Below are 27,867 nucleotides of genomic sequence, written 5' to 3'. Positions count from 1 at the left end.
TCGCGTTCATACAGCTTTATTAAAAGTGGAGCAACGGTGGAGTGATCTTTATAAGGGCTGTGGCTCTGTTACACATCGTTCTTTATGTCAGTTCTCTATAAGTAGTCGAGAAGGTGAAAAAGTCCTGATAAAATGCAAAATGCATCAGGACTGCATCTCCTTTCCTCCCCAAATCCAGAACTTTTTTAGTTCCTCCTGGGAATCTTCCTCCGTAACTGCAGATGACAAAAATTAGCCATTTCTTTATTTGTTTGTTTTTTCTTTTTTTTTTTTTTTTTTTTCCCTCATTTAAGAGACTACACACCTTTAAAATCAGACTGACAAGCCTGCGCAGGCTTAGAAGTAAAACACCACATACAGAAACATCAGTCAGCCAGGTTCTCGGGTTGCACCCCTTGACTCACAACTCTGGAGATCCAAGATTTAAAAGTAAGTCATTATTTCCTTTTGGAGTTGTCCACCAGTTGTTCAGTTCAAATAGACGAGGGAAGGTTAGTGCTGGAGGACCGTATTCCTTCAGCTGGCATGCTGTAAGCAGGCCCGTGGGAAAAGCTGACCTTTCCAGGAATACCAGCTCTCCTTCATGTATATAAAGAATGAAATCCCAGACTTGGGGTCCTCGGCAGCAGAATAAAGAATTTCCCTTTGGTAATAATTCAGATTTTCCTTCTCTGCTCTCTCTTTCTTGCGTTTTTTGTGGGTACACGCATTGGTGCCCACCTGCTTCTCGTGACTTGCCTGCCTCGTGGTGTGATGGTGGATGGAGAAAATGGATTATTCCTTTCTACTCACAGTAGAGACGTGCTTTTCCCTTGGCCTGACACCAGCCCCGGGTTGCCCTCGAAGCAAAACCCAAACGTGGCCTCTTGAAGTTAAGTGACTTGGCAGGGACACGTTGCGGGATAACGCCATCCAGTTTCTTCCTCTCCTCACTTGTTGGAGGGAAGCGAGGTGCTCGGGCGCCCTGAGCAAACTGGGAGCACAGGCAGGGTGGGAAATCCCTCTGTGGGCAGACCTGCAGAGGAGGGGCTTTCTAGCAGGAATATTTTTGGAGTAAAATTGTTTCGCTTGGCTCTTTTAAAAAAGAAACCAACAGAAATTAGTGTGGCTGGCACCGTGTCTCTCAGTTTGTGAGAATAAGTCTTCGTCCATAAAGGGAGTAAAACTGCTCTTTTAGAGACAGACAGACGTGAAGGCGATAGAGAACTCGCTGTGGGTGTGTTACACTTCTCTTGGCATCCTTGAACATGACAGAGGATAAATAGTCTGTTGTTTCTTGAAGCAGATACCCGAGCATTGCCGTTTCAATCAGGGGCCAAACTACTGTGCATTCCTGAAACGTCAAACGTTAAAAAACTGTCCTTGGCCAGCTGATCGACCACCACGTAGAAAATCTCTGAAGCAGCAGGGGCATCCTTTGGAGATGCCTCCGGACCTTGGATTTCACTTTTGAAAGTTAACCTTGTCCCATAAAGTCTGCATCCGGATTGGGAAATGAGGCAAAACAGCACCAGCACAGTGAGCAGCTGAGCTGCAACCAAAACTTAAATAAACTGAGTTCTTGCGGGAAGGGCACCTCCCACTTCCAGGGGCAGCCCTGGTTAGCTCGGCCAGTCTTTGTTTGCAGGACATAATGCTCAAAAAGCTTAAACACTGGACAAACTGCTAAAGTTACAGCTAAACAACATCATACCGTCGATCTACTCGTGGCTAGAAAAAAGGAGAGAGGCGATCCAAAGTCCTTCAGGCTGTGAAAGGTCTCCGTGAATTAGTGCTTATACGTGTGGTGGACCTAAATGCCTCCTCCGTCGTGCAGTGCTCGAGGAATGTCTCTGAAGGTCTCAGTCTTGTTTCTTCCCCCTCACCCTTGTTCTGAATTTGAAGCAGCATCCATCCGAGATACTCGTGAAGAGCTGGGAGCTTTTCTATGGTCAGGATGTGAAGTAGGAGCTCTGCATGGAGTAGAGTCGGTCAATGGGGTTGCCCACGCGGGCTTGGAGGAGGTTGGCTTCGGCCGTTGAGAGCAGGCAGTCTCCCAGGTGGCTGATGCTCTCACTGTCCATATCGTGAAAAACTCCTTCTGAGTCTAGAAGAGGAAGGAAAAGGAAAGGAGTGGGAATGTGGCATGGTTGTGTCTCACGGGGAGCTGCAGCGCGGAAAAAGGGTGACGGCAGGGCCACGTTTCACCTGGAGCAGCGGTCAGCAGGGCTGGTATGAGGTGAGCCCCACACACAGGACCAGCTTTCGGTGTAACTCTTTCCTCCCTCACCCAAATACTTGACGTCGGATGGCGGAAAAACCCCAGCCTCGCTCCCTGGCCCCTAGCAGAGCTCAGTCTGGGGCTCTGGCCTCCCCAAGCTGCTGAGAAAGGCTCGGCCCAAAGTCCAAGCCCCGTGGAGCGCTCACTGCTGCTGGCTTCGTCACAGCAGAGTTGGCTGTATCGTGACTCGGGCTGCCACGCGCAGCTTCGGTGCAGAGACAGGACAATCTCCCCGCCGCTCTCCTACCGTAGGGGTGCAGGTGGTCCCCCGGCAGTTGGGGCGGCGTCAGCCCTTGTCTGTACAAATCTGTGCTGTAGCCGTTCTGGTCCAGGGGCAGCAGCTGCTGCTGGGGGATCCGGGGGTAGGGGACCATGAGCCCATCCAGGCCGTGAACGCTCGCGCCGTCTAAAGACACAACCGGTGGGATGGGTTGGAGCAAAGGGCGCGCGGCACGCAGCGGGGAAATAACGTTATCTGCCACTGCTGCAGCGGTGTCTGGTGGTCCAGCACCACCCGGGACTGGTGCGTACGTGCAGCAGAAAAACCCCAGCCTCTCTTCAAAAAGAGGAGGCGCGCGCTGCGCCACGAGGAACCCAGGAGCCTTGCTATTGCCGAGTTACCCCAGTGTGTACCTACCAATCCGGCTGCGACCCGCGTGCTTTCTGCTAATGCCCTCCCGCCCGCGTTCTCCCTCAAACGCACCCGAGCCGATCGCCCGCGCTGCCACCGCCCGCCGCGGCTCCTCACCTTCGCTGTCGTCGTTGCTCTGCCGGCTGCTGCGACCGGTCCCTCGCCCAGCCCCTAAGCGGGGGTTGCCCAGCTGGTCTTGCTCCTGTTGTTGCTGCTGCTGCTGCTGTTGCCTGCGGGCGATCTTCTTCATCTGCAAGGAGACGGAGACCCCGGGGTTTGAGGTTCTGACTGAGAGGAGGGGAATTTGTGTTTAACACAGCAGCGGCCACGGCCGCCTGCCTTTCTCAGAGACCGGGCACTGCCCTGCTACAACCCTGCTCAGACTCCTCTGGGTGACTCCTCTGCAGTCAGCCCTGCGGGGGAAATAGGGCTGGCAGAAAAGGCTGTGTTATCTCTGCGGGAGGTGCCACTTGCAGTTTAAAATCCAAAGGGTTTGTTTTACCACAAAGTGAGGTTTTTTCCAAAGCCACGCATTTTCTCTTTGCACCCTTGAAATTCTGCAAAATTAGAAACGTTTCAACTTCTAGAAGAGAGAAGCGGGAAATCATTCCAGTCTTTCTAAAGTGAGGGGGAAAAAGCAAGGAGAAAGAGAGTAATAAAAAAAAAAAAACAACAAACCCAAGGTGAAAACTGTTAAGCCCTGCGAACGTCTATGAGGAATCAATTGTTGGATTTCTCTTTAAGCTTTTGCTACTGCTAGATAGCAGCCTGTAGGACTAGGTGGGCTTGTGGTTTGGTCCTGCAGAGCTGTTCTTCTAACCGTTTTTAATTTTCCTAAACTATTCTACGTTTCCTTTTAGCTGAACGAGCGTGTGTGATGTCCCACGGGTACGCAGAACCCAGCTGCGGCGCGGGAACCAACACTCACCTTGGCTCTTTGGTTCTGGAACCAGACCTGTACCACCCGCACAGTCAAGCCCGTCTCAGCTGCCAGGGTCTCTCTCACCTGTCCACAAAACCCGGAGAGCTGAATCAGAATTTCAGTTGCGCTTAAGAGGATCCGAGCCAAGGCGTGGTGGCCTCCCTTATACCTTTCTGCAAGGTTTTGAGGAAACCTCGAAGGAGGCCTTGAATGCCCGCCGCTGCTGGGTGGTCAGGATGGTGCGCGGGCGCTTGGAGCGCTTGTGGTCTTTGCTCTCCTCGCTGCCTTTGCCGTGCGGGTGGCTGCCGTCTTCATCCTCGCTTTTCACTGCAACGGGAGACGGGTAGCGGTGATTCAGCGGAGCGCAGCCTCGCTGGGCCACCTCCCAGGGCGAGGGTTCAGCGGGACTCCTCGGAGCTCGGCGCCTTCCGAGGCGCCGTTTGGAGCAGGGGAGCAGCGCGAAGCCGGGAGAGCTCAGGGGAGCGCTGCCAATTCAGAGGGCCAGCCTGGCCCCGCCTCGCGCCGTCGGTGATGCCTCGACCCATCCCAACCTCTCCAGATCGGCCGAGTAGATCTCAGCAGCCTGGTACCCCCTCGGCTGCCTATCGCCGGGGGGAAAAGATGCCAAAACCTCCACCTCCCTACCTCTCCTCCCTCTGCAGCCCGCCCCATCGTTAATTAGGGATGAAGCAGCACCCGCCCTCTTCCCCATCGCTAATTAGGGCACGTGCCCTCCACAAGGTTCACCCTGGCTCCCCACCCTCCGCGCGGCTCCAGCCCCGGCCCCTCACCGGACTCGGTGGGCGCAGGGCTGATGGCGCTCAGCATCTCCTTCTCCTTCTCGTAGTCGCTGCGGCACAGCAGCTGCCCCTCTTTGAGCACAAACTCGTCCCCCCGCTGCAGGCGCCGCTCGCACTCGCAGCAGTAGAAGCAGTGGACGTGGTAGACGTTCTCCAGCACCCTCATGATGAGCTCGGACGGGGCGATCGCCTTCAGGCAACTGCTGCACTTGGTCTGGAACAGCCTGCAAAGAGGGTGCCGGTGGTTAGACCCTCGGGCGGGGTTAGACACGGGGCTGGGGCTCAGACGCTCGGACGGGGAAGATCAGCCCCGGGTTGGGGCTCAGGAAGCCAAGGGAAGAAGGAAGGGGGTGGATGTTTGGAGCTGTGCCGGCACATCCCGGCAAGAAGTGTACATCCCGGTTGTATTTTGGGGCTTTTCTGACCCTCCGTGGTACCAGGGGGGAACACCAACTTGCCTGGCCCATCAGGACGGAGATCCGTGCCTCCTCTTCCTCTCTGGGGCTGTTCACTAGTGAGAGGACTTTTACTCCAGGACCGTCCCCAGGGCCCGGAGGAGCCTTACACCAGGATTCCCATGGGGGAGGCTGTTTGTGCCCCACGCCGTGTCCAGAGAGAGAAATAAACAACTGCTGAGCGCCCCGCGTACAGAGCAGATGGTTCTGATGAAGTAATTTGGGATCTAAACAAATGTGAGCGGTGGTGGCTGCCGGCTGACAGCTTCTATTTAGCCACTTGACAAGAGAAAGTAATAAAATAGGGATTAATTAGGCTGTTGTTTAAACACACAGGATCTTCCCCACCAGCAGGGAACTCATAAACTGGGATTGAGAACAAGACTGGGTTAATCCTCCTGGCAAACTCTGTGGAGCAGGATGAAGAGGCTTACAGGGGTGGGCTCATCCCTTCCAAATACCACCATGGATTTGTGCTGTGCGGTGGCTTTCGGCTGAAGTGTCTGGGACATTCCAACTGGAATGGTGTGGGATTTCTCTCTCCTTTGTGTGAGTGTGTTTGCATGCATGTTCCCCTCTCCCTCCCCGTCTCTCTCTCTCCCCTCTTCCTCTTTGTCTTTCTGTAATTCACACTTGAAAAATAATAGTTGAATTTGAGCTGAAAAAGCTGGGAGTGAAGAGCAGCCTTTTAACCACAACCTCTCACTGTCTTAACGAAGGAGCAAACTAGGAGCGTGTTCCAGGCGCAATCCCAGTCCAAATCTGGGCCGAGTCCAAATCTGTCCCTTTCCTAACGCCAACATCCTTCTGTTACAGCAGAAATTAAATAGTAAAAAGAATAAAAAAGACCCAACAGTAGAGCCAGTCCATGATCATGGCTATCTGGGATCAGTCAAGACCATATGACAGGCTACTAAGCATTAAGTTACTAATGTTCTTGGATTTTAAGCCCAGATGGAAGATCAGGGTGATCTAGTCCGACCCTGTGTTCACTGCAACCCAGAGACTCGCCCAGGGAGTCCCAGCTCTGGGGGGGTTCACTGGTGGTGGGCGTGCGGCGAAGGGCAGCCAGGGTCTGTCCACATCCCTTGGGAAGAGGCTCCAGAGGCTGGCTACCTCCTCATTCCTTATTTCCACTCTGAATCTTACTTTATTCCATGCCCAGCAACTGGACTTTGCTATCTCTTTATCTTCTGGGGAACAGCTTATAATTAGATATGCCAGTTGCGGGTAATCAGACTATTCCTCTTTCCAGGTTTCTGTCCCTTATCCTTCAAACAAGTGGTTTAAGAGGGAGTACTGACTTTCCTTTGCATCTCAGCTGGGAGAATTACTGTCCCCAAAGACAGATCCGCCTGGCTTCGCTATATGCTGTCATGTAGCTCAATCTAGTGACACAAATATCATTTGACTTTGAGATCAGTTAGACTTTGAGCTAGCCCCAAGCTCCCATCTGGTTTTACCGTATCTTTTAGAGACAGATTTCCTCCTGCAACACACCCAGGCCAAGCTGGTTCTGCCCCAAAGCCCCAAATCCAGGGACAGACACGTTAAGAACATAGACCTGACAAACAAAAGCTTTACTTCAATATCCCTACCTGACTCCAAGTAAGGAACTGGGTAGTTTAGGAAAACCCTGATGGAAAACTCCCCGTCTTGCTTCACACTTGTGGTTTCTTAATTATTTTTATCCGTATAGATACTGGACATTCCCTGGGTCCTTTTATATTTCTAGCCTCTGTGATATCACTGGCTGCTTGTGGAAAATGCCTAGATGATTTTTTTTTTTTTTTTTTTTTTTTTTTTTTGCTTAGCCAAGGCAGGTAGAGGGAAGCTTTGAGCGTGATGTGCCTCGAAGTGCGGGCGGGCTGATGGCGAGAGGGACAGAGCAGAACAAGGAAATGTGGAAAGAGATGTCCGAGGTGGGAAAGGAGCCCTATTGACCCGCAAGGCACCAAGCCGGTTCCTCCCGCTGCTGTTGGGACGAGGCAGTTAGCAAGCCTTATTTAAAGATGCTGTCGTGTGCCAGATTTCCATGAAAAGGGCTTTTTTTTTTGCAGCTCTCAGGTGAGGGAAGCGCCGTTACTGCAGCGTAACTCAATCACGCTTTTGGCATCGCAAGGCCCGCACCCTCCCATCTCCCAGCTAAGCCCTGAAAACAAATCCGCTCTGCTTTGTACTAATTGAAGAAAACATTCAGCAAGCAGCTCATAAACACGGTGTCAGCTCGCATTACACAAAATTAAAATTCTCAGCCCCTCCAACACCAGGAATTCCTAAAGAGGCTGGTTTTAATATTGCCTGAATCCGTTTAAGTCAAGGTAATATTGTTTGGGTTGCCATAGGAACAAAACACATCTCCGTTGCTGGCAGTGGGTTGCGAGGAGGCTCGGGAGGCTGCGCTGCGGCCGTGGCTACACGACGTCTGGAAGCGGCTGCCCGCAGAAACGATGCGGAGGGACAGTCCGAAAAAGAAGCAGGTTCCCAGGTTCGTCATGAAAAGTGCATTTGGGAGCAAGCGCGACGCGAGCGAGATCTCTGCGTGCTCCCGGAGAAGAGAAGAGCCTCGGCGGCGGCAGGACCGCTTCCGAGCGCCTGTAACTCGCGATAACTGTTTCCCACATCTTTTGGAAAGGCCCCGATGCTGCCTGAGCCTCACAGTCCCCGTGCCTCCACCTGTATTTTGACCAAGTCTCCCCATGTCCTTCCTTAACACCCTTGTTTCCTCAAAATTCCAACTGAGTTTGATTTCTGATCAAGATTTCCTTAGGGGAGATGCGCGAAGGCTATCAACTTTTATTCCTGGGAATATCCAGAAACCATCCAGCAAGCAGAGGCAGGTGCATGTCCCACGTCCTTCTTACCAGCTTGCCTCAAGTTAATTACCTTTGCAAATGATAGAATTTGATTTTCCTGCCGGGGAGGGCTCACCTTGATGGGAGAAGTGTCGGCAGCAGGAGGGCAGATGGGCTTATGAGCGGGAGCATCGCTGGGAATTGCAGAGGCTCTGGGGCAAGCGGGATGGTTACTCACGAGTCGCCTCACGAGAGAGGTTTGGGGCTACGGGGCCGGGTTTTGGCAGCCGGTTCTTCACCCTGATGGTCCCTCGAGGCGGGAGGACCGGCGCTGCGGGCGGACAAACAGCCTGGCAGCCGCCTGACAGCGGGCAAGCACCTCGGTACCGTTTGCCAACTCGGAGACAGCGCGTGTCACCCACGCAAGGAGGAAGATAACGCGGCCTCTTTGGAGAGCTTTGATGCTGGGCTGGAGGCCAGACCCGCTGCGTGCCCACACTCCTCCTGCCAGGAGGTGTTTGGGGCCGGCTCCGGGGCCACATGGCTGGCACATCTGCTGGAAAAGACCTGCAGGACACAGGCAGCAACGCCCCGAAAGTCCCAATGCTATTTCTCTTTTATGCCTGGCCGCTACGGCAAGTTCTTGAGGCGTGCTGAAATCTCGGTCCCAACCAAGATTTGGAACAAGGAGTTCCATACTCTTTGAAAACCAATTCCATTATGTGATACCCTCACCCTACCTACAGCTCCACTGTCTCTTTTTTACCATTAACAATTTACTTTAATAACAAAAGAGTTGGGGAGCGCCCAGCATGTAATTAATCCCTCCTCCGCCCCCCGGGAGAAGTTCAATAAAGTTTCAAAGCGTGGAGCAGCGGGAAGAGGAATCGCAGCAAAGCGACCACGTGCATCCGGCCGGCCGGCTTCTGCACGCGGCTGCGGAGCTCGGCGGTCTCCCTACATCTTTTCAGACATTTCATGGACTTCATTTATCACGCTTTAGTCCCGGCCAAACACCCCAGAGCCTAACTCTCCGTTAACCCTTGCAGATCACCCCTGGCACCGCTCGCTCTGCCGATGGCTCTGGAGGAGAAGAGGCAGCTCAGCTCCCAGCTCTGCAGATGGGGATGAGCTGAGCAGCAAGTTATTTGAGAACCTCTCTGACCTGCCATGGCACGGAGAAGATGCTGACCCAGGCCTGGGAAGGGTAATTCGGGGGCCATATGATTGTCTCGACGGGATTAAAAGGTGTTAATGAAGCAAGGAATAAGCTGGGAGGCCCGCGCTTCATGAAACTAGCTTATTTAGTTAGGGTTTAGTCAAAATGAAGCAGTCCTGGCTTAAGCAAGGTCTGTTTACTTAACATTGAGCTGCAAAATCCATTGTAGCCGTCTGAAATATTGAAGTGGAACTTGCAAAGCCTCTTTCCAGATTTCGGGCTGGGGGCTAGGGGCGTGATGGGGAAGGGGACACACAAGGGAAATGAGGAGGCGGCAGCAGCACAATATGCTCTTTCATTCCCTACCGCAACAGCCATTTCCCCCAATTCAGCGATACAGAGTGGCACCAGGGGATTAAGGGGAAAAAATTTCCTTCTGCTTAATTTCTGACTTCTTCCAGCAACGTTTGGGTCAAAGAGAGAAGGAGTAATTTGAGGGCAACATCTACCTTTGCTCTCCGTTCCTTCCAAAGCTCTTTGTGGGTTACATGAACAGCTTTACCCCCAGAAAGGCACTTTGCAATTGTGTAATTATGTGATTGTGCCTCTTGCCAGAAACGGCCAAGACTCAAACAGACTCGGACCTCCTCTAATGTGAGCGTGTACACCAGAAAAGAAGTCTTCAGAAGTCAAAGCTTACCAAAACCAAACTGCCTGCTGCGTGCAAAGCTCACCCCTGAGGAGCGGGAAAACAAATTTAAAACAACAGGTGTTAGTCATCTCGCTTAAATGTTTCACTAAAAGGCAGAAGGATGGGGTGGGAGTCCAAGAGCCACCGTGGCACGACTGCTGTTGCATCTTCGCAGTCGCACAGAGGGAGTGACCCGACCTGCTCTACCCATCCCTGGAAATACAAGAGGGCAGCACCACGGTCGGGGAGAATGGAAGGATTTTGGGACGGAGCGTGCAGCAAAGAGATCTCCCCAGAGTTTGGCATCTAGCACCGCGAGCAGCGTTTAATGTAATTGCACTTGATTAGAAAAAGTAGCCGAAAGAACTGCATCTCCCAAGTGTGGTCCTGCTTGACTGGACCCTGTAAATGCCCCTGGCATCCACCCAGAAGGTAAGAGGTGTTACACGCTCTGCTCCCTGGGCTTCATTCTGTGCATGTCAGCGATGAAAACGGAGGCTGAAAAAGAAAAAAAAAAAAAAAACAAAACCCCAACCACTACCGCTGCCGAAAACCTAAACCACAAGCAAAACAGAAAAGCAAAACAACACCAAAGAGGTTCCCAAAGCCAGAGAGATTCATAAATATTAAAGTGACACGAGTGAAATGCTACTGAAAGATTTAATACTGTGCTGCTGCTCTGTCCCTCAAGGGGTTAAACCCCCCACTGCGAGGATATTACTGCCAGCACGGTGGCACTGAGCCATCACCATATAATCTGATGAACTCTTTTATTAAATTTCACAGGCCTGTCTTCTTTATTAAAATCTCCCAGAATTCATAGGGCGCCTGTCATATCACTGCTGAACGCTAACAAAAAATGTGGGTTGGGTGGGTTTTTTCCCCCCCCCCCTTTTTCCCTGAGTAATGCCAGGGAGGGATTGTGTCGCGGCGAGTGTCTCTGTCAGGTGAAGGAGAGGTGGGAGGGCCGGTGCTGCTGGCTAAAAGACAGTGGGAAAAGGGGGGGCTGCGTGCTTTTGCAAGCACGTACCCCTCCCCAACCTGTCCCCCTCCGCACCCTGCAGCCGTTCCCTGCAGACAGAGCTCAGTGGTGGGGAAAACGGGTCCCAAAAATGAGTTTTACCTATTTCTGTGCCTGCAGGTGCTTTCTTTCCTTGGAGGGGCAGCTCGCAGCGTGCAAACCGTCCCAAAAATGAGTTTTACCTATTTCTGTGCCTGCAGGTGCTTTCTTTCCTTGGAGGGGCAGCTCGCAGCGTGCAAGCCTTCCCAAACCCCGCCGGCCCCCGGGGCTGGGGGCTTCTGTGGTGGGGGGGGAAGAGGGTGGCAGGACCACACTTGCCAGGTATCATGGCTTAACGGCTGCTTCGGAGGAGGAAGAGGAGCAGACTCCTTCCAAAACGCAGCCCGAACAGTGTGTGTACCTTGAGCGGTTCCCTCCCGCCCGTCGCTTCGAGCTGCTAACACCCCGTTTAACATCCCAGCTGCCGCCCCGCTCGCAGCCCTGCAAGAGCTCTCCTAAACTGGAAATGCTCTCTGTCCCTGGGGCAGTGCCGGGGCGGGGAAGTCAGGTCCTGCAAATCGCCCCGGCCTCTGCAAAAGCAGAGGGAAAAATGGTCCAGCACTGCTCGAATCCCACGCGAGGGCTGGCTCGGAGCTGTAGGAAGGTGGGATTGAGCTGTTGGATCTCTACGGACCTGCAATGGGCTGGAACTAGGCTGCACCTTTGGTTTTGTGCTCTTTAGAGTATACTCTAAATGCATTTTTTAATTTTTTTTAATATTTCCAACAGCAGACTGTGGGAGTCCTACCCTGAGCGGAGCGGGGCCGGGCACAGCAGACTGCGGGAGGCCCAGAGCTGCAGTGAGCAAGCGCAGCATTTATTTCTCTGTAGCCCATGCAAAGTTCTCGCCATAATTCAGAAGCCCTTGTGGGCTCCTGCACTTGGTGGTTTTTCAAGAATATTCTGCAAGCTGACAGGAACAAGAGAGCAAAGCCTCTTGCTAGTGCAGGGTAGAGGAGGTGGGTCCTGCCCCAAGCCAGCCACCCCTGGAACGGCATTGCCCTCTTCTTTTTGAAATTATTTTCTCTTCCAAGTGCAGAGAGTAGTGCCTTGGCGAGCTGCCCCACTTCCAGGCTGGCTCTTGCTCCACACCGAGCTCTTAGGAAGCTCCAAGCCCTGGTTCCAAAAAATGGGAATGGCTTCTCCATGGGGATTCCTCTTTGGGAAGAGACAAAGTTTCTGGTCCTCTACCACCGAGACAGCACCTTTCTGCCGTCCCCTGAGAAGGCAACCAGCAGCTCCTTTCTCTCTCCTCTTTTTTTTCCCTCTCCTCGCTCAACAAGACAGCAAAAACTCGCTGCAGGTCGGCGGGTTTAAAGTCGGGAGTTATCAATTCATATTGATTTTGTCCTGCCTTATTGCATGGCTCTGGGAAGCCTCCGCATCTCCATTAGTATGCCTGGCAGGAGAAGGGTTCCTTCGCTTAGTAGCTAGGGGTGATATTACCGATCCAGATAGTATCCAAACTCAATATCCTGTTTCTCCTTTTCTCATTTCCTGTTTGCAGGTCTGAATGCTGGCGTTGTCACAGCGAGACGGGGGAAGGCAGGGAAAAAGAGAGACAGCAGGACAGTGTGTGCACGGGAGAGGGAGGGCTGGCGGTGGGGGTATTAATGGGGGAAGCGAGGGGGAGGGAGGTAGAAGGGCTGCAGACACTTTTATTGCAGATTTAATAATGACAAAAGAACATCATTAAACATTCATTAGAATTATTTAATTAAATTTTACTTTGGAGGGGGAAAAAAAAAAAAAGAGATTAGATATGATGTAAAAAGCAATATTGATTGAGAAAAGAACAAGCTTGGGAGATGTGATTTAAATTAAACTCTGCGCTCTCTCCCTCTTCTGTTTTACCCGAGGAAGGGGGCGTGCGGGGGCACGGGGGACGGTTCGGCAGCAGGGACGGGGCACCACGGCCGGGCAGGGGCTGCTGCCCACCGCCAGGAATGGCACTGAGCTCCATCCCATCCCAGCGTGGCAACCGGAGCCAACTGCCCTGGCGAGATGCCTCCGGTACCTTCCGAAGGGTTTCAGAGCTCTGCACCCCGGGGCTGAGTGGGGCAGGTCGGCACTTGGCAACTAAAACCCTATTCCCTGTCCCTGCCCTGCTAGACTTTTCGGATAGCTCTGGGCACATCCTCTCGGTGCCGTGGTTCCCACTGGGGATTAGGAATAACGGAGCATCCTCACTGCAAGGGCTGAGAGTAAGTCCTTTAAAGTCCTTCAAAGCAGGACTCATTTTAGAAAGAATTAAAATGCTCATGCAAAACAGCCGTGGCCCAAGAGATGGCCAGGACAATATTTCAGCAAAAAAAATAAGCCTGCGTTAAGGATTGAGGAGAGAAAAGGTACACTTCTGTGACCTTAGGAAAAAAAAAATTAATGGAAAGTTGCCTTAATGACTGATCTACTCCAGAGAGCATGCCAAGCTAACGCAGTCAGCTTCTGAATCCCTCGGTGTAGATGCTCTTAAAGCAGATACCAGTTAAACATAATCCAGATTTTAAAAATCTGAAGAGATTTTTTTTAAACTGTGAAAGCTGTTAAACTGTCACTTAACAGGAACCCACTTGTTTAACTCAAGAAACTGGGTGATTTAGCAGTGAGGGAGATCTCCATGTACAGACCAGCCTGATTTGTGGTCAAGGGTGTAGGAATAAAGAGAAGGGAAATTAAAAGTTGTGGGAAGAGAAAGAAAAGAGAAATAAAAAAAAAAAAAAAGCAAGGCAAAACCTTAGGGACCAGGGCACAAACTGCAGCGTAGACTCTCCCAGTCCCCAAAGCCACAAGCAAGTTGTACGCAAGCGGACTGTGATCCAAAAGTACCGCGGTAGCTTTGCTGCGCTTCCAAAACTAACTGGGATTATTGGTTTAAACCCAAGTCTAGATTAATGAGGCAGCTTCCATTTGGGCAGCAGCCTAGCAAAGGCTGCTTGGTTGAGCACAAGCTCATTAAAGGGGTGCAGTGCTGGGTGGCTGCTCACTTCTCTGCTTAAACGGTGGCTCTAAATTTACCGAAAGCCCTAATTTCAAGAGCACTGAAAGTGAATCACACTGCTTTTGGGGATTAATGTAAGCAGTTTGAAAGCATATTGTTAATTAACTTGTACATCTTTATGTTTTAACAGCCCAAGCTTCTTTCTAGCTGCACCTTTCTCCTAGAACCAGCAAAACCACATCCAGGAATCAGGAAAGGGATTTGGGACACTGCTTCTCCACGCAAGGCTGACCGGCTCCAAAATTGCTGCAGCTGTATTGGTAACACCCCAATAATGGAAAAAACCTGGGTGAGCAGTCAAAGATGTGTGGAGCTGCCACCTAGATAGTTAGGATAAACTGTAATTAACCAAATTTAAGTTTAATTGCATTAAGGGGGAGGGGGAAACGAAAGCTGGAAGCAGATTATGGATCTGGCTTATAATTCAATTTGTGCAACAGCTGGGAAGGAAGGGGCCACATTCTCCAGCAGCGTGTTGGCAACGCGGGAGGTGTGGAGCTCCGGGGACTCTAGAGATGGTCGGTGAGCAGAAAGAGCAGAGGGAAAGAGAGGGGGATTGGGAAGCAGGGGGTAGGAAAATACCTCGGGAAAATCAAGGGAGAAGGGGCAATTTAACCCCTCGGGGGGGGGGGGGGGGGGAACAGGCTGGAGGGTCTCGTTTTTGGGGCACTGTCTGATGCCAGCAGTGCTCGTTCAATGTTGCTCTCACCCCGGGCTCTTCAGCATCTGGTTTCACAGAGACTTCTCGAAGAAGGAAACGGAGGATGAAGGAACCGGGTGACAGATGGTCCGTGCTGCACTTGCAGTGTTAGACAAGTTTAGAGATAAATGTGATAATACAGGGACGGCGGCACCTCTGTGTTTCATAAATCACCTTCCCTTAAATCCTTGCAATCAGTCCCACCCGCCATGGGCTCTCCACATTAGTGCAAACTCTTTGCTGAGAGCGAGTGCCCCTAAATACCTTCTAGTGGATCCTCTCTAAAGGATAGAGAAGGGAGAAAAACCAGGGCTGGGCTCCAGGAATCTCCCTAGTCTGGGAGAAAACCGGTTTCTTAAAGCATTAGCAGTTCAGGGCTCCCCTTTGCTGCCGGGATGCTTGTGCTGCACGGGAGCAGCTCCTGCCTGCCTGCTGCTTCCAGCGCTGCAGCCCCTGGCACTGCTGGAACCCGGCTCTCAGGAGTTTATTTCTGGCACCTTTGCCTTCGCGGCTGCCCTCTGGTGGTCCCTGGTCCTGGACTGGGAGAGATGCTGCGGCCAGAAGCAGGAGAGTGGGTACAGCCTCCCACCCTCCAGCGCCTTCCAAACCCATCAATCCGCGTCCCGGAGCCCTTCGCGGTCTGGCGCCGGGGGAATTCGCGGGAGCCGCGCGTCGGCTATCCTGCCAACGAGCCGCAGAACGCTCAGCGCCTGCGGGTAACGTCCCGGCTGCGAGGGGCGAGCGGTGCTCCCGGCGCTGGGAGGGGAACGGGGGTGCTGGGATGAGAAGAGCCTCGGCACCCGGGGGGCTCCAGCCCTGCTCCTCGCCTGCTAGCCCAGCCCGGCAGCGATCGCCGCTCCTCGCCCAGACACGAGGGCTCTCAGCGTAGGAGCCCACGAGCCCAGCTGGAGTTGTGCTGGGTCTAAACCGAATCGATCTGGGGGAATCAGCCACGCTGTCAGAGCCCAGCCAGGTCCTGTGGCCAGTGCAAACCCTCCCCCTCGCAGCCCCCCCGCCTGACCCGAGCAAAACTTCCCGCCGCCTTCCCCAGCCCAGCAAACGGCGGCCCGAGCCCGGAGCTGGCCTGCGGAGCTCCGCCGGCGTGGGGAGGTCGAGCTGCAGCCCGTCTCTCAGCGCCACGTTAATCAGCTCAGCCCTGACGAGCTGGCTGCCGAACCCTGGGCTGCTCTCAGGCGGCTGGACCGCGTCCACCGCCCCGGCCCCCGATGCCGGGTGGCGGCAGCATCCTTGATATCTGCTTCCTGCCCATAAAGTCACCTGCAGCCGGGAGGGGATAAGAAACGTCTTTCACTGGAAGTGCCAAGGATCCAAAACCTTTACAACCGCTCGATTGTTAAGGTACATCTGTGTCCTCTGGTTGGGGGGAGACCATACCTCGATTTACGGTTGTTTACTTTCATAGCTAAGTCTTTTTCGGTTCATATTTTCCTTTTTCTCATCAGAAGAGAAAGAAAATTATTTTTTCCAGGCAGGCATAGCTGATATTAAACTATGGTCACAGGGCTCCAGGAGCTGGGTGGTTAAGAAAACTCTGCCCAGTAATAGCATGGAAGTTGGTGCCGTGGGCGCCAGGAGAGGCTCAAAGCCATGGCACGCAAAACATGGAAGGAACAAAACCAGCCCAAAAGAGAAGGAGTATCTATCAAAGTAAATTACATTTAATTAAACTGGAAAAATAATGTGCCACACACACAAAAAGTTCTTCCTCCCCCATGTATTCCCCCCCATTAGAAAAACAATCCAACAGCGATGGGGAACAGACAGCACGTGGTGGCTGGTTTCTTAATCGCGCTCAAGGCGCATCTGCATATTTCTTTCATTTCGCAGTGATTATAGAGTTAGTGTTTAATTTCCTGGGCCCTGTGAACAAACCAATGCAAGGGAACAGTGAGAACTGGGGTAGGAATAGCTTTGTGTAATTAACGTCATTAATCATCAGACGGGCTTCGCTCTCAGTGGGAGATGGGGCTCAACCACCCACCCGACGAGGCAGGAGGAAATATTTGGGATGGGGAAAAAGACACGAGCTTTTGCGATTGGGTTGTTCGCCGAAGCTTGGGGGAAGTGGGCCTGCTCCAGGGCAGCGCTCGCGCCGTGTCCCAACAGACGCACGGCTGCAAACCCGCCGGGGCTGCCCCTAAAAACAGGACCCCAAGCTCCTCCCCAGGTTCAAGCTGCCCAATTTCTGCACTACCAAGGTCCTACTGGTCCTCACCGGTGGAGCAGGGATGGCTGCAGTGACCTCCCCGGTTTGGAAGAGCGAAGCATCTCAAGATATGGGCTGGGGATGAGGCTCGGAGGACCAGCGATGAGCACAACTCGTCCTTGCTGACGGGAGCTATCAAAGGGCGGCGGGACTCGGTCCCATCACCCAGCCCAGAGGAGCTGGAAGGACTCACAGGCTCTTTCCTCCCCACCTCCTTCGTCCCCTCGTCTCCCGTTGTGCTACTCGTGGAGGTACCCGCAGGGTCTGTTAGCCGGGCGCGCGGGCTCCATTCATCACCGCCTTGTCAAGGGTGCTCATTATCTCATTTATTTGCTCACTTCCCAGAGCACTGTCACTTTTCATTACCTCCCTCCAGCCCGACGGAGAGGGAGGGCCGGGAGAAGACATGACTTGGGGGGGACCCCGTTGCTCAGCAGATGGAGAAGCTGCTCGTGGCCGAGCAGGGACGGATCCTGCAATGGGCTTGGGATGCCCAGCACCCTCAGCAGCAGCAGCGCTTGGGAAAGCAAGGCCGGACGGGCAACCAGAAGCCCCTTTTTAAGAGTAGTAGCCATCATCAGCTCTTGCAATCTGTCACGTTTTGGCACTGTTTTGTCCTCAAGTCCCTGGTTTTTGGGTTATAAATACATCTCAAGCACCATTTTTAAACGTCCTCATGCCCAGGAAGCGCTCTGATGATTTCTGAGCTGACTATAACCAAATGTCCCAAATGCAGCAAAGGGGAAGGAGGATCTTTTATACTTAAAAGCCAAACAAATCCCACCACAAGAAGAAAGAAAACCACAACAAGTCCTTCTGGTTTCAACACCAATTTCATCATTTTTAGGGCCTGACTCCTGTTCCTGGAATGCAACGGGGTTTGCACAAAGCGCCTGGGCTCACTCTTGTCCAACTCCTGTCCCGGTTTCTCCAACCCGGGAGATCTTTGCTCGCAGGGGAGCCCTCCCACATGGTTTTAAACATTAACCAGCTTGCTCAGAAGAGTTGCCAAGGTGCTCGGTCTGGGTCAGTCCCCGATATTCGGGCAGGGAGGAGCAGGGCTGTTGCCTACTCCTTGGCTGCACCACGTTGCTTCCCTGGATGCACAAGAGCCTTTTGGTGCCCTCTCTCCTCCCTCCACACCCCAGCCGTCGCCCGAGCCCACATCTTTAACCTGCTTACTCCACCCGATGAAAAAAGTCATCTCCTGTTTCTTGTTTTTCAAGCAATTCCCCTTGTATCACAGCGCTTGGGATTTCCCTAACCTGAACATCACAGAAAAATTGGCCAAAGTGGTTAAAAGTCCCAAAAGGATGACGCTGGATGCCACTCCAGGGTACCAAAATACCAATTTGGCAGCCGTGCACCGAACACTCTGGTCCAGGAGCCCAAGTTTTCCCTCCCTGCTCTCTGAACATCCCTGCTCGCCAACGCAGGGGTTGCTGAGGTTATCTGTGGTGGGTTTCAAAAGGCAAATGAGCTGCTCTCGGTGCAGAAGGATCTCCCTAAACCTTGGCCACCCTTCTGCGGGCTTTCGAAACCCTCGTGGCTAGGAATATTATCTCCGCTTCAAATGCAGCGTTAAGTTCTGCACATCTCACCCGGCAAGGATGAGAATAGCCCCGGGAGGACCCCAAAATGGACGGAGGCAGAGCCGATGGCTGGGATGTGCTGGTCAACCCCTCCTCAACCCTCTCGCCTCTCCAACCAGATGGAGAAACCGCGGTGATTCAGGCAAAGACCGGGAAGGGCACTCGCGAGGACTCGGGCTGTGCTCAGCTGTGCCGGTCACGTGCCGGCAGCCGCTCGGCAATGGAGAAGCTGCAAGTCAGGTTCGAGCCGAGTTCACCCCGTATCTCTACAGAGGACGAGCAAATCATCTCCACATGGGCAAAAGGAGAGTGTGGAGGAGAGGGGGAAGGCTGCCAGCGCAAGGCTGCGGTTCAGATCCCTCTTGACAGCTCCCCGGCAGCCCCCACATCGCCTGTCATTCCACAAAACAAACTTCAAAGTAAACAAGGCGCCCAGGACCCGGCCGTTGCAGCCACTCTATCATCGTTCAGGAGTATTTTTCCTTCCTCCCCCCTCCTCCTCCTGAGCCATTGCATTTACACGAGCTGCCCGGAGCTGGATTTACAGGGCAGGTGCCTGAGCAAAGCGCAGGAGAGCTGGCTGGGCCCCAGGCAAAAGGGGAAGAGGAGAGTTTCACAAAAGCCTTCAGATTGTGGTTTTATATGATAGGGACTGCAGAACAACATCCATCTTCAGGCTTAACATTTCATCTCTAGATCAACAGTCCGTTCCTTCCCCCACGTTCAGCTGCAGCTGCTGGCTTATCTCTCCATTAAAGCATTTTCCTCTTATTGCGCAGTTTCACATGAGAAGGAATAAATGCCAGATGGGTCTCCCCTCCAGGTCACCGCGCTGCAAGCCCCGGTCTACGCCGCAGCCCAGGGCGACACTGGATTCTGCAGTCTGGGATTCATCACTGGCCAAAAACACGAACTTTGGAAAGTCAAGGCCAAGAATGAATACTCTGGGGGACAAGATTTCCAAACAGGAGGACTGAGAGTTTGCCTCCCTGGAAATTCCCATGCTGGAAGCACAAAGGTGCTGAGTGGAGACGCCTTCAAAAGTGCCTGAAGCACCAACTTTCAAAAGCATCGAAGGAGCTGGAGACCCTTCGGGGCGTTTTTGAAACTGGCCAAGAGACTTTGGAGCGCAGAAGCGGGATGGAACAGACCGTGCCAGGGGTTTGCAGCCCTGCAGCTGCAGCTGAATGCAGCACGGTGCTAGTTAAAAAACCAGCATGGCCACGCTATCCTGCCCCAAAATCAACAGCAAAAAAGCAATGTTGGAGGCTGAGGTCTCTCCACGTGGAACTGCCGTCACTGGCCTCGGGTCAGGCACCCAACTGCCTGGAGGAGGAGACGGTGCTCCTTGCAGACCCGTCTGGGGTCTGTTTTTATCTGGTTACTCTTAACCACAGTGGTCAAACCCGCTCCAGTGCCTGGCTCCTGTCTACCTGCACAGCAGCCAAAGCCAAGACCTCACAGGGTTCCACCCCCCTTGCTTTAAAGCATCCCGGGACCCTCACCCTTCGCCAGGCCGCTGTGGGTGCTGCTGTGCTCAGGCAGCCTGTCCTTCCTCTCCACGTCAAGCTGTGGCTGTGCCTGCCCAGCTCCTCATCCCTGCCTCTCCCAGCCACCCCGGGGAAGTGGGCAAGCTCCGATATTTTTATTACCATCCCCATCGCTGCCAAGCGCTTGCGTCAGTGGCTGGGAGGAGGCTGTGCTCTCCGTTATGAAGTGCAGGGAAGATAAGGTCGGACCGTTAAGTCTTTAGAGGATGCTGCCAAACTTCAGGGAATTGGTGGAGCATCTTCCCGGCAGCATCACTGGATGCCTGTGTGTCCCGTCACCAGCTCTTCCCAGCGGCACCAGCCACAGGAGGTCACAGCCAGACGTGAGCTTGGGGGGTCACAGACACAGGCTTTCCAGGCAGCACCACTCTCCCCCACTAATATTTCCGTGGAAGTCTCGACACGGGAGAGATGAACCGGGAGGGAGCGTGGGGGAGCAGTTTGTGTTGTGCCCACAGGAGATGCTCATCCGGCCTCCGAGGAAGCATCACCATCCACATGAGCCACCAACTGAGCCCGGGCCATCTTCTCGGTGCCCAGTGCCGTGGCACTAATGGCACTGCCAGCGGCTGCGGTGACAGGCAGCGACGTCAGGGAGCTGCTGAGCTCCGAGGAGCTCCCTAGACCAGGGAGGGAGACGCTCACAGCGTTTCCCGATGTAGCTGAAGTTTACTGGAGTGTCACTGGGGTTATTTAGCTCTCTTGCCAGAGGCAAAAGGAAAGGCAGCAGCCTTTGAGCCATCCTCTGCCTTCGAGCCATCCCCTGCCCTGCTGCAAGGTGCCTGGAGCCAGCAGCTGGTGTGAAAGCAGCTCCGTTTATTTACAGCCATGCCCAGGGTGCTCTGTGCCAAGAGAAAACCTCCGGCAGGATCGACCCTGCCCCGGCGGAGCGATGCCACTCGGTTGGTGCATCCAGGCAGGAGGCTGTGGCGCTGGCTCATCATTCAAAGTCCTGCTCGGGGCGGGGGGTGGGGGGGCAGATCCTGCACTCCCTTCAGTTCCTGAGATGCTGGAGGAAAAGGGGGTGGCCGGCGGACGGGCTCTCACTGCTCAGAGCTCAGGGATCAGCCTCAGGGGAAATGAGTGGCTTGTTGTGACACATCACCACCCCCACACCCCCCCCCCAAAAAAAATGCCATCAGGGGACTCGCGGTGACCGCCGGGGGAAGGCCAATTTGGGGACGTGAGGCTGTCCTTAGAAGGCAGCCCCTTTCCCTGTCCTCCCACACTCATTTCCAGCGGCTGCTCTGCTGCAAAATGCTTCCAGGCTGCAAAAAATGGGGGTGCACAAAGAGGCTCCCCAGGTTTCCCGATGCCCCTCGGAAAAGGACGTCACCAGCGTTTGAAGGAAAGCGAAGGGTGAAGGCTCCGGTTTCCAATCAAAGTGGGTCAGAGTGAAGGGGAAAGGATTTCCCTGTGGCCACAGAGCCAGACAGTGGCAGAGGGGGAAGATTTTTCCACCCCCCGTTCACCTCCCAGCAGTGTGAGAAAAGCAGCTTCGTTAATCAAAGTGCATTTATGATCACTAAAGGCAAAAAAACTTCCACAGCTTTAGTGCTGGGGCAGGGTGCAGCCGCGCCGCCAGCGCAGGTGCCGCCGGAATTCAGCGTCTCCAGCGCTGCGGGAGATGCTGCTCTTTGAGTTTTGCAGACAAGGCTGGGTGTGGGATAAATCTAAAAGCCTACTTTTTTTTTTTTTTTTTTTTTTCCCCGAGGATTTCACACACAGCAATGGTTCTCTTTTCCCAAACCACGCAGTGCAGAGCAGATCCCAGCGACACGCAGGGCGGCTGCTTCCCCAGCTGCCCCGCGGCCCCTCCAGGTACCTGCCACCCCTTCATTTTCGGGCTGCCTCCTTCCACATGCACCACCACAAACCAACATTCCACTTACAAAATGCCTTCAGCCCCTCCGGCTCCGCTTCCCTCCGTTCAGCTCTCTCTGGACTCACGAGCACTCAAACACCTCACTTGATATGCAATTAAAATTATACAACAAGCAGAGGAGCGCGACAGCCCTGTCTTCTCCTGGATGGTCATTGTAGGTCCCTTCCAACTGAAATTTCTATTCTATTCTATTCTATTCTATTCTATTCTATTCTATTCTATTCTATTCTATTCTATTCTATTCTATTCTATTCTATTCTATTCTATTCTATTCTATTCTATTCTATTCTATTCTATTCTATTCTATTCTATTCTATTCTATTCTATTCTATTCTATTCTATTCTATTCTATTCTTTTTCTGCTTCTTTTCCATTCTATTCTTTCTCTTCTCTTCTCTTCTCTTCTCTTCTCTTCTCTTCTCTTCTCTTCTCTTCTCTTCTCTTCTCTTCTCTTCTCTTCTCTTCTCTTCTCTTCTCTTCTCTTCTCTTCTCTTCTCTTCTCTTCTCTTCTCTTCTCTTCTCTTCTCTTCTCTTCTCTTCTCTTCTCTTCTCTTCTCTTCTCTTCTCTTCTCTTCTCTTCTCTTCTCTCTCTTCTCTTCTCTTTTCTCCTTTTCCTTTTCCTTTCCTTTCCTTTCCTTTCCTTTCCTTTCCTTTCCTTTCCTTTCCTTTCCTTTCCTTTCCTTTCCTTTCCTTTCCTTTCCTTTCCTTTCCTTTCCTTTCCTTTCCTTTCCTTTCCTTTCCTTTCCTTTCCTTTCCTTTCCTTTCCTTTCCTTTCCTTTCCTTTCCTTTCCTTTCCTTTCCTTTCCTTTCCTTTCCTTTCCTTTCCTTTCCTTTCCTTTCCTTTCCTTTCCTTTCCTTTCCTTTCCTTTCCTTTCCTTTCCTTTCCTTTCCTTTCCTTTCCTTTCCACTGACAGTGCTGACCCCCCTGAAGGGACAGGATTTCCCACCACAAGCCGAGCCAAGCCCAGCACCTGCCCACGGCCACGACGGGCAGAGCCACGCGGCATCACCACGGACGTGGGCTCCCTTGTGCCGAGGAGCGGGTGCCCTGCGGCAGGAAGGGGCCGGAATGGTGCAGGGACATCCCGCTCCTGTCCTCGTCCGAGCTGCTCTCACCCCACGAGCAGAACCGTCGCTGCAAAGAGAAGCTCCTCGGGTTAAACGTCCCGGCCCCTGTGTCCCAGAAGGACAAGGAGTGCCGTCATCTCCTGCGCAGCCTTGGACATCCTCATTTCTTGAAAAAGCATCCCACCAGCCAACAGCTCATCCTTTTTGCCTTTTCAGCCAACAGCTCGCTCCTTCCTCTTCCTCCCTGCCATGTCACCATGTTATATCAAAGCTAAACACATCTGTCTCTCTTTTTGGACAGCATCCCTTTGCAGGACACCTCTGTGGTCCTTGTCATCTCACCTGCTCCTCACCCGCCTACGTGACACCGACACCACGATGCCCTTTCCCAACCCACCCCTCCAGAACCCCACCTCCTCCTTGAACCCACCCTGCCTCCAACACAGCCAAAACAGAGCCGAGAGGGAAGATCAAAAAAAAAAATTAAAAAAAAAAATCAGAGAAAACCAGAGGGTACTTACTTCTCGTAGTCGTGTTTGCAGTAGAGCTGCCGGTTGCGACAGTAGCAGGTCCCGGAGAGGGGCTGCAGGCAGACGGCGCATTTCACGCACCCTTCGTGCCACGAGCGCTCGTTGACTCGCAGGAGGAACCGGTCGGAGATGGGGGTGTCGCAGCCAGCACACACCTCCCGCATCTTGGAGTCCGAACCTGGGCAGCAGGGAAAAGACGGCGTGAGAAGGAATTTTCCGTTGCTGGGGTGGGGGGGGATCATGTCCTGCAGTAATAGTCTCTGCCTCTTGGGAGGGGGTGATGCTGAGCCTCACATAACTCCTTGCAACCACCTACTGTTGTTTTTTTGCTTTGTTTTTTTTAAAGCCACGTGGCGTTACTGTAGGAGAGGGAGAAGGGAGGCTCAGCATGGAGGGGTTTGTGACAACCTTGGAAATAAAGGTCAAAGTTGGCTCTGCGAAAGCAGCAGGTTTGGGGTTTCTCTGCAGGTGGTAAATTCCTGGTGAACCCCAAGCCCACGGCTCTGGCGCTGTATAAATCACAGAGGACGTGGAGAACACACATTTGGGGATGGGAGAACAAATATATATGCGTCTCAGCAGGAGAGGGTGGGTGCTGAGCTTGTTGGAAACCTTGGTCCAGGTCAGAGGACAAACCCGCGTCTGAATTTTGTCCAGTTTCACCTCAGATTTGGTGCTAAGAGCTGCTCAAAAAGCCTCCAGAGCTTGGGCATTTTTTTTTTTTTTTTTTTTTCTCTCCTCAGCATTATCAACATGTAAATCTATGGCTGCTCTTCAAAGGCTTCGTCGGGATAACTTCAAGGTAAAGGAGTGAGCAATAAATGCGCTATCTGGCGCGCTGGATCTGGGTCGCAGGCTGAGCCAGGCAGCAGCACCCTCTCCAGTGTCCACAACCTCCACCCTGCCAAGCTCCTTGGCCTTTATGAGCACTTATCTCTGTCCTCTCCAGCTTCTCGACGCTTTTATCCTCCTTTTTATCAGCTTCCTGGGGTAGCACCCGCCCGAGCCCCCCTCGGAGGGTTGGGGGGATGCTGGCACCCCGTGGATGATGCTTACGGCTGTTTTAAAAGGCAGTGAGCTGCCAAGGGCAACCAAGGTCTCCTGCTGCACCTTGGAGGGACGTGGGGTTGAGGGGCAACACGAAGCCCGGCTCTCATTTGGGCACCGTCCCATGGCAAGGACGCAAAGCCGACAAGCAGCGGTGGCAAATGGCAGGAGACGCGTTCCAGGGGAGAGCTGGGCGCCTCTGCGCAAGGCTGGGAGACCCGGAGGAGCATCTCCAGCAAAAGGGGATTTTCTGCTTCTCCAGGAACACGCAGAGAACTTCCCAGCCCTGCAGATCTCTCCCAGGATCTGGGAAGCTGCCCTTGCACCTGACCACACTCCTCCTTTGACGAAGGACCCTGAATCAGCCCATCAGCGACTTGTTTTTTGGCTCTTTGGACTCAGCAGGTTCAAAGTGGTGATAGGAAAATGGATGAGCCACAGTCAAGGCACAGTCGGAAAGTTATCCACAAGCAGGAAGCTTCCTGAACACTTTTTCTGTCCAATTTTTGCTTTCCCAAAGCCCTGAAATCATTTGAAACCGCAGCGAATGCTCCCTGCCTCGAAGGGTGCTGCTGTCGTTACACCAGCGCCGGAGGGATTGCTTGCGGGGAGCAAATTTGGCTCATTTTGGGCTTTCTAGGCGCCCCAAAAATGGGGATGTCTTGTGGGGGAAGGCAGCTTCTGCCCCACTTCACTGCGGTGCCTGGCTTTGGGTCCTGCCTCTCCTGCATCCCAGCCGGCATTGCAAGCCAAGTCCTTTGCCGCTCCCAGGCTCGGCACAGCTCGTTAATTAAGTGCTGGGACCTGGAAATGGGGTGACAGCACCAGCTGGAGGGGACCAGATCCCGAGAGCCCTTCTCGAGGATCAGGATCCAGCAGACTGGGAGCGGAAAGGAGGATTTTAGCCCATGAAGAGGAAAAAATAATGTCTGCCATGCTGCTGGTGGTGCCAGAGCAGCAGCATGAGAATTATAATGGTGCTGGGAGGGCAGCGTGGGCGGGCAAGGCAACAAGCAGCCACGTCCCAGGGGCTGTGGGCACGTGCAGGGATTCTCCGTGGATATTTATGCCACATTGAGACTCTGCTTCTCACTTTTTCCTCCATTATTAACATCTGGAGTCAATACATTTTCACCCTTCTTGACTTTGACCCCATGGGCTGCGTGTCACCGTGGGATCAGCCAAACCTCCAGTGGGTTAGAGGCATCTGGGACTAAAAATCCCCAACTCCTCTTTAATTTAGGGGGAAAAAGCAGAGAATAATCTAATAGGAAATTATTCTGAGAGCAGATAGTTAAATTGCCAGGGTGCTGGGGGAATGTGGGATCAGGCTAAAAGGGAGAGACACAAAACTTCAGCCTGGGGATGTTTGTCCCTCCCTCTGGCCCCGTGAGCAGGCAGGAGGGTGGTGGGGATTCGGGGTGGTGGGAGGCAGCAAAATCCTGCCCGTGCCGTGGCTCGGGACACGCGGGCAGGGCCCGGAGCGGAGGTTTTGGCCCTGCAATAAGTCACAGCTGATTCTTGCTCGGCACAAGGCCACGAGAACGGTGATGCCGTAACACAATGGGGGATGAGCGAGCGGCCCCGAGCTCCGGAGGGGAGAGGGGGGCTGTGAAAAATTCTGGGAAAACTATCAGTTTGCCTGAACCACCCTCCACCACCACCCCCCCCCAGCCCGGGAGAAAGAGGCAAAACTGAAAGTAAAGGAGATTGTGCCTTACGCTGCCCTAAAGTCGTCAGGCTTAGGAAAAAATGCAACAGTTGGGATTCGCAAAGACGTTAACGAAGAGCAATCCCACCCCACCATGTTGTGGCTCTCGGAGAAAGGGAAAAGGGACAACAAGGGGGACACGACCTGGCACCCAGGCGAAGGGAGGCAGCTCCCGGGTGCCTCATCCCAGAATTATCCAGAATTAACCCCCCGCGTCCAGGCCCTCCCACGGCGCGTGAACTCCCCCACCGGGTCTCAGGGGGCGATTATCTTCGCTGTAATTTATAATTGGGGTCAGCAAAGCCAAGTGATCACCCCGGGGCTGGGCTGGTCCAGGGCCACGCCACTGCAGCCTGGCCCTGCATGGGATGCTCCCGAAAATCAGCGAAGGACCGGGATCAGCCGAGCCTCTGGGGGGGGGGTATCCGGGAGGTTGGGGTGGACAAGGGATGGGTGTTTGAGGTGTCCCCGTCCTTCCTGGGCTCTGCGCCTCGTGCCGATGCCGGCTGCAGTTCAGGGACAACCTCAGCCCACGGAGCCGCAGCTGCTTTGGGGTTGCAAGATGGCATTTTGCAGCGTGCCAACCTCTCGCCGTGGCTTCTGCTGCCTCCAAATTGGCAACCCACAAAGGCAGGCTGAGGGAGGGGAGGGGGGGGGTGCTCCCTCTCCCCCGGTCACCCCGACAATCCGGGGAGGGGAGGAAGGAATCTCCTTCCCGAGCGGGGAATAAACGCCGCAGAGGAGCGGGAAATGCCGTTGACGGCCGATGGGATCGTACGGTTGGGAAGAAAACGGGCAACGCGGGCAGGGCCGGCGGGTCCCGCTTCAACTTACGGCCACGCCGAGACCCCTGGAGCGACCCAGGGAGGATGAGGAGGGGGCAAGCAGTCACGGATGCTGCCTGAGCAGCCCGGGCTGGGGGGGCTGAGGGTGTCCCCGCTCCCCGGTGCGTGGCCCCCGTTCCCGGTCTCCCCGGCACTCACCGAAGCCCAGGACCGGCGTTGCCTGCTGCAGGCAGGACGGAGCCTCTTCCGTCTTCATGCCGGCGGCCAGCGCGGGGGCTGCGGGCGGAGAGGGGCGTTAAGGACCGGGACCGGTCACCCCCCCCGCGGTGCCTCTCGGTCGTTTGCCGCGTCCCGGAGCTCCGGTTAACGAACGGTAACGAAATCCCGGCGGCGGCGGCGGCCACCCGCCCCGCTCCTCCCGTTCCCGTTGGGGTTAAGACCGACCTTGCCCCCGGGAGTCCCGGAGCCCCCAGCGGGGGCTGCGGCGGGGGCTGCTGCCGCGGTGCTTCCCCCCGACCCGGTCCCGTCCTGTCGGGACACGGCGGCCCGACGGGTCCCTGCGCTGCCGGTGCCGCTGCCGGTGCCGGTACCGGTCGCGGACACTCCGCTCACGGACAGGGCTCACACCCGTGTCACCCCCCACCCCCCCGCCCCGTACGGGGCATCCCCGCCGGTCGGTTACCGGCGCATCACATCCCCCGCCCGCCCCGTCTACGCGCCGGCACTTACCGGGATAACGATCCCGGCAGCGGTACCGGCAGCGGTACCGGCAGGGAGAGGAGCGGAGCGGGGCGCGACCGTGCGCGGGGCAGAGCGCGCAGCCCCCGCCCGTGTCCGCGCCCGCGCCCGTGAGCGCCGCCGCCCCCCGCCTCCCCCGGGAGCGCGCCTGAGCCGGGAGCGCGTCGGGGGCCCCATCAAGGCGGGGACCCCCCCGTTCCGGACCCCCTCCCGCCCCCCCCTTCCCTGCTCCCCCCCGGGGGGTTGATGCCGGTAGAGCCCGG

At 54.2% G+C, this 27,867-nt stretch overlaps 1 protein-coding gene across 1 annotated transcript; it reads right to left on the bottom strand.

Annotated features, from left to right (window-relative positions):
- LOC116963058 (LIM homeobox transcription factor 1-alpha-like) lies at window positions 1-27,670 on the bottom strand. The gene is made up of 9 exons (XM_042802867.1): window positions 27,596-27,670; window positions 27,065-27,142; window positions 23,315-23,501; window positions 4,605-4,837; window positions 3,983-4,140; window positions 3,820-3,897; window positions 3,009-3,141; window positions 2,508-2,666; window positions 1-2,086 (listed from the first exon to the last, which is right to left on the bottom strand). The coding sequence occupies exons 2-9, from the start codon at window positions 27,120-27,122 to the stop codon at window positions 1,932-1,934; spliced, it is 1,161 nt and encodes a 386-aa protein (XP_042658801.1). The 5' UTR covers window positions 27,123-27,142; window positions 27,596-27,670; the 3' UTR covers window positions 1-1,931.
- Between the last annotated feature and the right edge of the window lie 197 nt (window positions 27,671-27,867).

Source organism: Tyto alba, unplaced genomic scaffold, assembly GCF_018691265.1.
Source record: "Tyto alba isolate M040663 unplaced genomic scaffold, T.alba_DEE_v4.0 Super-Scaffold_4, whole genome shotgun sequence".
Taxonomy (NCBI): Eukaryota; Metazoa; Chordata; class Aves; order Strigiformes; family Tytonidae; genus Tyto; species Tyto alba.
The sequence above is the reverse complement of the archived record's forward strand: the minus strand, read 5'-3'. Positions and strand labels throughout refer to the sequence as shown.

Bases quoted from the DNA above. Each gene is read 5' to 3' on its own strand.
- LOC116963058 (XM_042802867.1), bottom strand. From the start codon at position 27,122: ATGAAGACGGAAGAGGCTCCGTCCTGCCTGCAGCAGGCAACGCCGGTC. The intron at 2,667-3,008 runs GTGAGGAGCCGC...TTGTGTCTTTAG, and splicing joins GAGCAACGACGACAGCGAAG to ACGGCGCGAGCGTTCACGGC. The intron at 2,087-2,507 runs GTAGGAGAGCGG...TTCCTCTTCTAG, and splicing joins GGACCACCTGCACCCCTACG to ACTCAGAAGGAGTTTTTCAC.